The sequence below is a fragment of the Lupinus angustifolius genome, unplaced genomic scaffold (genome assembly GCF_001865875.1).
Source record: "Lupinus angustifolius cultivar Tanjil unplaced genomic scaffold, LupAngTanjil_v1.0 Scaffold_121_25, whole genome shotgun sequence".
In the NCBI taxonomy this organism is placed as follows: Eukaryota; Viridiplantae; Streptophyta; class Magnoliopsida; order Fabales; family Fabaceae; genus Lupinus; species Lupinus angustifolius.
In genome coordinates, this window is record NW_017725077.1 from 1 (window position 1) to 11,855 (window position 11,855).

The 11,855-nt window shown below is 30.0% G+C and overlaps 1 protein-coding gene across 1 annotated transcript; it reads right to left on the bottom strand.

Moving 5' to 3' along the window:
- Positions 1-6,171: 6,171 nt before the first annotated feature.
- Positions 6,172-11,320, bottom strand: LOC109339953 (probable protein phosphatase 2C 60). Its single transcript, XM_019577510.1, has 10 exons — positions 10,906-11,320; positions 10,282-10,345; positions 9,730-9,838; positions 9,072-9,228; positions 8,401-8,526; positions 8,133-8,256; positions 7,884-7,960; positions 7,694-7,746; positions 7,265-7,319; positions 6,172-6,558 (listed from the first exon to the last, which is right to left on the bottom strand). The coding sequence occupies exons 1-10, from the start codon at positions 11,020-11,022 to the stop codon at positions 6,385-6,387; spliced, it is 1,056 nt and encodes a 351-aa protein (XP_019433055.1). The 5' UTR covers positions 11,023-11,320; the 3' UTR covers positions 6,172-6,384.
- Between the last annotated feature and the right edge of the window lie 535 nt (positions 11,321-11,855).

The following is an 11,855-nucleotide window of genomic DNA, read 5'->3' on the forward strand; positions in this document are numbered from 1 at the left end:
TGAAAACATTTCGTTTTGAAATCTGAAATCTCATGTAACAGTCTTCAGTAATCGATTACTTACATTGGGTAATCGATCACCCAAACATTCTGTCCACTGAATTTATAAATTCGAATTTGAGTAATCGATTACTTAACTTTTGTAAAACTGGTAATCTGTTACTCAAATGCAGTAATGGATTACTCTGAGAAGTTTTAAGTTGGATAACTCTTTTTCTCTCACATGTAACTTGTTACTTGAATTAAGTAATCCGTTACACATCTTTTCAAAAATGGTTTTAAGTATTTTCAGAGTGTTTCATTATTCTTTAAAAATAGTTTGAGCATTACTACTTTGCATAAGTAAGAGTTTTAGGATAGAAGTACCTATAGAGACTTATTCTAATCTTCTTGAAGCTTTAATCTTCTTTGTCTTCATAAGTATTCTTCATTTTCTTCTTTTTGGTGATGTTGGTGTCTTCATCAAAACCGTGTCAAGGTCAGGAGCAAAGATCTTCTTCACAATTACTTGTTATCAAATATCTTCCAAAAAATATTCTTTCTTATGTTCGTAACATCTAATATTAAAAAAGAAAATTAATAAGAAAGACTTAAAAATAAAATATAGTCTCATATTCATAAATTTATGAAACATTATATAAATAATATATGTCTTAATTCCTATTATAGAAACAAGATTTTAAGGATTCTCAATGTAATATACCCCAAATAAATTATATTAAAAATATCTATCTATCTAGACTATATATCTATTCTATACTATTTAGTATATATATAAAAAACATGGTGTAACTACTATTATGCAAGGTGTAATTTTTGTTTTTCTATTTTGTCCTTAACATTTTTTATATTTTTACAATAAAACATATAGTCATATGTATCTACTATCAATATATTTAATATCCTCTCACCTTAATTTGACAATTAAAATGAAGATAAATAAATATAATATAAAGTGCGCCCAATGAAAATTATAATATAAAGTACATTTGATACAAAAAATTCTATAGGTAACTTAGTTAGCATAATTTTTGTATCACAAATTTACCCTTACTACTAAATACAAAATATGCCTAAAGGTATTTAGGTAAATTAAACATGTATAATTTCATTTATATACTTGAATGTGGTAATTGAAAGACAATATGATATGTTCAATTTTGTAACATATATAACGAAAATAGTTTTGCAGTAATTGGATGCAAAAAATGGTGCAAGAAGTTGTATATGATTATTTTAGGTTACTTTTTAAATGGAGAACATATTACGTTCTTTGAAACACTCAAAATATAAACAACTTAATCTCTTCATGTTCTATTCTTCATATCCGAAATTATCTCAGGTTCATCTTTGATCCATTTCAGATAAGGGATATCTCACTTTAATCTTTGATCCAATCAAATCAAAGATTAAAGGCTTATTTTTTCTTAGAAGATACTTCTTTTGTAATAATTTATATCATATAAAGACTCTACACTCAATCTATAGTCAAAATTATAATATTAGGTATAATTAAATATTCTAACAAAATTATAATATCATGTATACTCAATACAAAAAAATATATGATATAATTCTTTAAAATTAAATATATAAAAACTAAATATTAAATAATAGAAAATAAGAATGTGGTCGACAAACACGAAATGTCTGTCAACGCACTAGTATATATAATAATGTAATTCACTAACTCTTAATTTCAAACTTATAAAGTTTGAGTTTGACTCATTTAAATATCCGACCCTAAGTTGGATCAAGTAGGATTCAAATAATGCATGAATAGATTAGCTTATTTGGATGCTACCTCTAAGGATCAACGTGGAAGGGGATGAGGAAAAAAGTTCGCTCTCGATTGAGAAATGAGAATTAGGATGAGAACTAAAATTAGGGGCATCAAAAGTAAGTGTAGGGGTTGGCGATTCCTGCTCCCATTCTTTTGACATCCCTATTACCTAAGTATGATGACATGATACCTTTTTTCGACTCACCTTATTCTCTTCGTTAACCCACGTCTTTAACATTATGTTTGGTTCTATGGAAAAAAAAAAAGGGAAAAAAAGAGGAGGAAGGAAATTTTCCACCATTTGGTTCAACACTAAAAATGAGGGGAAGGAAAAATAAGCATGGGTCCCACACAAAAAGTTTTCCTCCCTATTTTGTGAAGAAAATTAAGAAAGGAGAGAAAAACATCAAAAATTCCAAATTTGTCATTCACCATGAATGAATTTAAAGAACCACAATCTATGTGAAAATATATACAATTTAGTAAAATTCTTTGTTTATATTCATTTTGATGTGAAATTTGTTAACTTAATTTTATTTTCATTGCTTCTAAACTCAAAAATAAATAATAATTGTGCATTGTCCGGAATGAAAAGAAAAAAATAAACATAACTACAAACAAATAGACAAATAATAAATAAATTAGAAATAGAAAACACAAAACATATAAAAGTGAGATTGTTAAAAATATAAAAGTGATTATAAAAAATTAGTTATACTTTACTTAGATACATTGGTGAGAAGAAGATATAAGACGTTAATGATTTTTATTGAATTTTATAAACATAAATTATTATATTAAACTTAGTAACTTAAAAATATTAACCAATATTATTAAAAATAAATTATTTAGTTATGTAATATTAAAAAATTAGACATATTTTATAATTATGTATTGTCATTTTAAATAAATATTTAGTTATGTAATTTAGTTATATAATGAGGACACTTATGTCATTTTTAACATATTAGGTTTAATATGCATTTTCTTTCCTCTCACTTTTCTTTTATTTGCAATCATACCAAACAATAAAATTATCATCTCATTTTTTATTAATTTTCTTTTCTTCAACTTTCTTTCCTTCCACTTTCCTTCCTTAAAGAGACATATACTAAGGGTAATAATGGGTGACATGACATGCTTTATGAACACATGAACTTTCCATGCCAAAAAATCTTTACACATCCACTAAAACGGTGTCATTTTGGTTTGATTTTTTAATAACAAAAATTAAAGGCACAAAATGGTGTCGTTTTGTAAGACATTCTTCCCTCCTCAACAGCTCCAAAAAAACACTCATTTCCGTCCCTCAAGACTTCCATAAATGTCACATTAGTCTTTATTTCATCTCCTTTTTATTTCCAAAACTAATAAGGTTTAAGTTACAACAAATTATACTCCACTTGAGTTTGATTAAGATCAAGTGCATGTATAAGTTTTACGGTCAAATCAAATGGATTTTCAACAGTATGTTGCTTATGCCATTTGGGAACTTTAGAAGGACAATTTCAATGGCTGGATTTTGATTGAAGGTTGATTTGATTATTGGAATGTTAAATGAAGGTGACAAGAAAGTGATATACTTCATGAGTGTATAACTTATTGGATAGTTCAACATATGGGCTAATGTGACTAAATTCTAAGAATAGAAGAAGCATAATAAATATCATATGTTTCCAATTTTTCTTGTCTCTTTTTACCACACTAATAGGATTATAAAACATAATAAAAGAATTAACACCCCACATTTAGCGTCATTGACATTCTCCTTCATCAATTTTATCTTACCTTTTTCATCAATTCCTTTTGCCAAATATGAAGAAATTAAAATTGTTGAAGTACCAGTTGGAGAAAATGAAATTCTCTAGTTTTGATCTTTTATTATACGTAGCTTTTCTTCCACAGTCTTCCGAAATGGTTGTGAGGAAGGTAATTTTCTCTGCAACTTAGGCTATCTTTCAGAATTATGAGGGAACCATGTCAGTCCTTCAGTCTTTTCGTATATATTAACATTAATGAACTTGCCTACGAATATCATTAACTATTGACATGTCAATTGTCATCCTCTTCAATTACTCTGAGGTCGATGCAGGTTATGGATAACCCTCCAGTTTCCATGTAGATTTGGAGAATATGGTTTTGAGGGATTTTAATATTGTAGTTTGTTGCCAAGAAATGAATGAATATGGAACATTGGGTGTTTTTTTGGTGTTGGACTGTGAGGAGGAATAAAGTAGATGTGGAAGGGGTTTCGATTTAAACTACAAAAATTATGGAACTAAACCACAAAATACGTTTTGGTTCGATTCTGTGATTTGGTTCAGTTTTTTTATTTGGAACCATTTAAGTTCGGTTCGGTTCATGGTTTTGGAAATTTTGGAACAGTTGGAACCAATCACATATTAAAAAATAATTATTTTAATATTTGGATGGTTATGATTTAAAGTTAGAAGATAAAATATGATTCAAAATTTAGGATTATTAATATATATAGGCTATAAATAAGAGGCAAACAGAAAAATAAATTAGTAAGCAAACCTAAATATTTATTATCTCTCATATCTAATGAGAAGATAGAAAGAAAACTAAAAAAACTAGTGTACATTGTATCGATGAAATTAATAAAATAAAGAATTTTAAGAACTAACATAAAATATAGAAAGAACTTGAGGATATTAGTGTAGACTAGTAGGTGTTACTATTAGACTAAAGAATTAGTACTAAGTTTGTTATTCTTAAATTTTGTTGGATATTGTCGAAAATTTTGTGAATAAAGTTTCAAGTTTGTAGTGTGTTGAGTTGTTAAATTATTATTCTTTTAATAGAAAGAGTATTGAATATTTTATTATTGATGTGTTTAATATTCATTTAGTTGATTTTATATTTCGCAAATTTTGTTCAATTATTTCTTAAAGGATGTTTTTTAAATAAGTTGAAAACCGCAGAATCGAACCGCTAATGAACAGTTCAGTTTGGTTCCTAAATAAAATCTGCGGTTAATCAAGTAGAACCAAACCATATCTTTTTTTCCATTCCGACCACCAAATTGTGTCAAAAACTAAACTGAAATAATCCCAACTTTACACAACTGGAATAAAGGGTATGAAATTGGAGATGGAGGTGCATGTGGTGATGTTAAAAAAATGGGAATTTAAATTTAAAAAAGTAATCAAAACGACATCATTTTAATTAAGGTAAAAGTAAAATCGATTTACATGATCGTCGGAATTCAAAAGGGGTTAAGTAATTGTTATTAACCGATGGACATCCTTAGTACATATCAAAGTAAACTTTTATATATAACATGACGTCTTGAATAGATGTAAAATAATATTTCTATTTATTTGAACAACAACCAAAGCTTTACATGTATTTATTTCTATAATAATTATTGTGGTAACTTCTTTAATAGAAATAGGAGAATTTTTTTTCATGTTTCTATAATTAAATTTTATATTGGACCTATATTTCTTTTAAGGGAGGGATACATTTACATCCAAGTTAAGTTATACTAATTACACTCAATTTCAGTCATCCATTTTCTTAAATCTAACGGACTAAATGAGTTAAATTTAAAAGTTATTTAAGATTTCTATTTTTCTCTCATCATTTGTTTTACTCACCCTTATGGTCCATTGGGTGTAAACGAATCCTCCTCATTTTAATTTAAATATTTAAATGAACATACATTTGAAAATATTTATTATTAATTTATTATATAGGATCCATATTTTTTAAATAAATTATTACAAAAAGAAAGAGATGAAATATCCATCTTGAAATGATATTAGTTGAAGAGAGTAAGCTACTTCCATTTATAAAAAGAAAATATCAATTCCATGACAATGAATATTTTTTTTTGGTGTGGAAAATTTAGGGTTAATGGGAACTACTCCACTCATCCAAAGATTGAAACAAATTTTCAGATGTTTGGAATGCTTACCAAAATATTTACAAAGAATAAATTAAAAACATACACCAATAAGAATCCAAATATATAGCCACTTCAATTAAAATGATATGCATTCTGAAATTATATTTTATTCATGTAATAAAAAATTTCAACGACATCTTTTTACTTATAATAACCAGTAAAAAGTTGGGTTTTCACTCTAATGTCATACTAATATTTCATTTCAAAACCAATTAACAATAAAATAAATAATCAAAGTAATCACCAATAACAAAATAACCATATTTAAACCACACTCATTAAAATAAGGCAAACAATGTTCCAATCTGAAACTTACGAGGTCTTAGAGAGAGGTGGTAAATGGTTAAACATCTAGTAAGATTCCAAATCTCAAGTGAAGGTAAAAGATGAATGCAATAAGAGAGCAAAGATTCTTATCTTCATTAATTAACTATTTATGAGTTGTTGAGAACCAAGTTATAATCAAGAGAAAATTTAGTCATTCCAAGTGCATAGGAAGAATCTTCCATATACTGTTCAAGCCTTCAATGTTTCTTGCACATTGTGGAACAAAGAGAATATAGTCATAATTTTGGTTTTATACACATATACTTGTTAAAAGTGGTTCATACTATACAACACATGATTGTAATGTTGCACATCAAAAACCTACTAACTCTCATCGCCTTCTAGTTTTGTTCATTTGAAGAAGATTGATCCTCTTCTGCTGGTGCACTGCACTGACTAGTTACTTTGAATTGCACCAAGACCATGGTCATGTTATCACATCCTGCACCGATGGTGATCGATGGCGCCAAACATCGATCGAGTACTCTTTCGCACACCACAGAAAGTTTTGTTCCCTGTTAAATGAAATGGTAAATCATGTCAAAAACACTTTTTTTCATGGAGATCAGCCAAACCATATTGAAGTATTAACTTTGAGTAACACAGATTATATAAAAGGTCACAACCCATCACATGAAACAATTTCCTTGCAACATGTGATAAACACCATAACTTTGTCCATGGTATAAAAAAAAAACAAAACCCTCAAATATGTTACACAGCATAGATTATTTCCCAACCTTAGAAGAGCTATTTTGGAGTTAATATGATATATTTGCCAAAATAAGCTTAAAGTATATAAAAAAACTGTTTACAAAGGAAAAATGATTCTCTAAAAAAACTACAAATTTGAAGCTTATTTGAGAAGAGTTGTTTGATTATTTTGAAACAAATGACTCATTTTATCCTTGTATAACTAACCTTACAAACAAATAATATTAATCTACACAAATAAGTTGATACCAAATTTTTTGTGTGGTTTACTCCATACCAGTGATTTTTACACAACCCAAATGAAATATATTATCTTGACATCACTTTTCATCAAGCATATCCAAATATAAATCAGGCTCTAGTATAATCCACTATTCTTATTAATGAATGTACCAATTACAGCATTAAATATCACCAGTAAGGAGAATCTGTAAGCAAGAACAATACATAACTATTAATTGAATACTTCAACACCTTACAAGGAAAATTTAGTAACTTAAAACTCACCAAGAGCAGTTCTTGATGTACAAAATCTACAAGTTGTTGGCTTGACAAGCAATCCCTGACAAAAAATCACAGGAGAAACATACACCATCACTTAATTCCGGAATTTTAACGAGATTCACTATACGTGCAAGAAAATATAGACTTTTGGTTGATCAAAATTGCAAACAGTGCAGTTCTGTGCAATTTTGGAAATTTGAGACAGTAATATTTTACGCATAAAAGATAATATATATCCGGGAAATTTGCTCATATAGGCATGAATGAAAGAAACTTTTCCTATGCCACAAAAGGCATGTATAAATTTATCTGCATAATGTGCCTAAAATGAAAATCTCATCTTAATGATGTACATGACCATGATATTTTTCTAGATACATGATTGATAACATTAGCATTCAAGATAAGGATATGAAAGCATGAGAAGCATACCATATACCATCACATGCTAGCACCATAAATTCATGTTCATCACAAAGGTCAACCTATGATAAAATATAAAAAACAAAATTATCTGTCATAAAAGATTACTAATGAAAACTTACATTCAGCTATTTATAGGCTGGTAGATCTATGTACTTCACTTAGGAAGTTAGCTAATTTTAAAAGGAACAAAACTTACGGTGTTTGTATCTGGATTGGCAGTCACGATTTGTTTTTCAGCAGAAAGAAATTTGTTCTGTTTAAATTCCATGTCACCTGCGGAACATCGAAAGTTTGAAACATATTGATCGAAAACTATAGAAACCATCCAAAACTATCGATCTGCCTCACTAATGATGCAGAGGACTATGCCATTTGCTCAATTTAAAATTGAGAAAATGCAGCTTGAATTGATATTTGAAAAGCTCAAATGCTGGTAGTTAAGTACCTATAGCTCTTGCAAGATTTAAACTCCCATTAATTCTTCCTGCATGAATAAAACCACCAGCTTTTATGATTCTTTCTTTCTCAATCTCAAGATCAGGTTTGTGGTCTCTAGACAAATTGTATGCCTGTATAAACAAGGCATAGTGAGCAGAATATGAGGAATTATCTCTTACATCGAAAACTCAACATATACGGTCCACAAGAGAAAGAAACGGCAGAATTTCCATGCAAGCATGATCAAAATAACAGAATTTCCTTTCTGAAGTTACCTGGCCATTCATAGATATTACACAACGTGAATCACCGGCATTTGAAACAAAAAGTTGGTTGTTTCTGATAAGTGCAACACAGGCCGTGCTTCCTGAAGTTGGTCCAGCATAATCAGAATGAGGCCCCTGCTTACAAAATATAATTTCAAATCACAGAATATGGACAAAAAGAAACCAGCGAGAAAAAAGTATGGATAGAAAGCCATGTCTAGAAAGACATTAACATAATTGTATAATCCATGGACATGATACATTTGCACTTAAAATACCATATTTCAGGCACCGACAGACCAATGTTTTGTTTCACACAACTAAATGATAAGTTATCTAAAAGCTCATAAGTTAAGAGCTAAAAGCTGATAACCTAGTTGATTGAATTGCAAATGTTTGTAAGATTAGCTGATAAGCTAGCAAATAAGGTGTAAAATGACATAAGGCACTAGCTTATAAGCTATGATAAGTAGCTTATCAAATACGATCTTATAAGCTCGTAGTTTATTGAAATAAGTCCCTTTACCAAACACCAACAGATAGATTATGTTTAGTCAAATAAACCAGTTGGACTAACTTATAAGCTACTTGGTGTTACCGAACACAATCAAAGTGTTTCATAGGCAAGTATGATGCCAAAAAGTAAATGTTAAATACCCTTCTTCAAATATCATACCTACCTCCTCAAAAGCCCAATCTTCATCACCTTGGTCGTTACCATCACCACTTCGCGGAGACCAAATCAACCCTTCCATCTTACCATTGGATCTGTTTATCTTATCACCTAAGACTGCTAATTCTCTCCATCCCCTTTGACCACGCATCATCTCGTCCATTCTGCATAATGAAAAATAAAATGCTAGGTAATAACTGCATATATTTTCCACTTACTTCTATGATATCAATTTGAATAAGAGAAAAATGATACACTGCCCTACATCCTGTAATTTTGTTAATGCTGCAACTTCAACAAAATGCAATAAATTCAAAGATATAGTAAAACCATAACCAGAAACAAACTAGTGAGTTACAACTCACTATTATTAAACAAGTGAGTGGAACATGTCTAAGGGACTTTTGGTAAGACCAATAGCAACTACACCCCCCTTTTGGGTGAATAACTTAACTATAAGACTACATGCCTTAAAGAAACATGTTTTAGAATAAGAACTATTGAATTAAAAGCTGAAAATTTAGCTGATAATCCAAAAGGACCAAAATGAATTTTTTAAACCTTAGTCGGTAGAGAGAACCAACCGTATACAAGCTTGAAACCTATTTCGACCACATAATTGTTGAATATATGACAGAGGAACCACCATAATCAATTAACCACACCTGAAAAAAGCTTTCTGAAGAGAGGCTGCTACATCTCCAGCTATGTATTCTTCACTCTTGAGCACCTGTTGGTGAAGGTACTTAGCACAAAACTTCGCAACCACATTACCTGGCAATTTCGGGGGTGAAGTAAGAATCAAAGCACATTGTTACTTACAGAACTACAAATAATTTCTGTACTATTTTCATTTTTCCTTGAGTGTGATCATATTTTGTAGCAAGAAATATGTGCATCCCATTATTATAGAATTAAGTCAACGAGAGGAGCAAAAAATGAACACAACCCTTAACGAGCGACCAGAAAAATGTCCTAAAAGGTGCATCAGAAATCGTTTGTTTGAAAAGATAACAAGTATGCTATATGGAACGTAGGCACAAGCAAAATTTGGAGCAGCAACAGAAAAATCAATTAAGAGTTAGTGAAGATTTCATACATGTTTCACAAGTTTTAGTTCATTACAGTTAGAAAAAAAATAGAGCATAACAATACATTATCAAGAAATATTAAGTGGTTCTTCAAAATTCAAATAATCAAACTTGTTTGATTCTTACCTCCATGACCATCATAAACACCGAAAAATGAAGTGGATGGAGCCAGATTAAGATGCGCAGCATGCTATTAAAAGAAAAGAGAATGAAAATATCAATGTCATATTAATGTTTCAACACAAATATGGCGAAATAAATATCAGTCTCAGAACTAACAAATGAAGCAAAGCTCAACTATGCAGTACACTAAAATAATAGCATGCCCCACAAATACACAACAGATCAATCAGACACTATGGAAAGCAGTCCCTGGCAAATTAAAATGCATGAAATTTCAAGAAACCTTAGGACTTAACTTTTTTCATAAAATTGGATAACACATATTTATCAGTTTCTACCATTCTTGCAGATTATAGACCTATAACATAATCTAAGAAGTTGATCTAGTAGTATAAGGTCCTGTTGGATCCCTTGGTATTGCACAAGGCCAAAGGCTAATGTTCCATCCCTAGGAGCAACACTGACTGAGAGGGGCAACCATGTACCCTGAAAGGCATTCATTCCTTACCATAGGGTGAGAGATACTTGTTATAGCCCCATAAGAGTGAATTGCATGTATCAATGATATTAGAATAAGAAAAACCTTGATACATTTTAGCAATTATATTTGCAGTGTTGGTTACTCACTGCATCTTCCATTGTTGTACGCCAACCTTGCATAGATGATAAACCATATCTAAGAAGGTCATTTTCACCATCTTCAGAAAGCTTTTCAGTTTTTGGATAGCTCATATTTGTTCCCATGGTTACTATCTATCTGAATGAGAACAACAAATAAACATTAGTTAATAATATTTATGGTTATTTAGAGCAAAAACAGCTACATACATGTTTACATGAGTTGACAATTGAATATATCAACTTTGTTATATATTATAATAAGTTGGCAAAGAGATGTTATGACATTAATGAATATAAAAAATAAAAGTGACGAGGAAAGTGTGAGATTGTAAGAGAGAGAACATAGAATGAATGATAATTTTTTTAGCAACTGAAATTGACAGCTACTGTTCATCCACCACAACTACATTTTCATACACATTCATTCATGCCATTTTCCATCACACACTCTCTTCCACATATATATAATATTATATATATATATATAGAGAGAGAGAGAGAGGATGTATCTAGTGAGAAAGGTAAAATTATATGAGAGTAAGAGAGTTAATTTACAACCTTTGGATTAAAATGAATGGTGGAGATTAGATACCACTTTTAAACACTCAAGTACCTCTCTTTAACTTCTAACCAGTTTGCACATTTTTTCTTTCTGCATCTTCTCATTTGCATATTTGCACATCATGAAGGTTCAAATGTCATTTTGTTTTATTGATGCATATTTTCTGAGGCCTTATACATTTGAAGCTCTCATCCTTACTTTTCTGGAATCTAATTACCCGGGATAAGCTTTTACAACTAAAACAGTCAATCCATTTCTGCAATATCCCAGACAATGATATGGATCTATGGTGGGATCACACGTGCACCTCTTCATGATTGTAATGTTGACAATATTAAAAAAATCACTCATTAAGGTACACAGTCAATGGTTTGCGAACAAGAATTCATCAAAG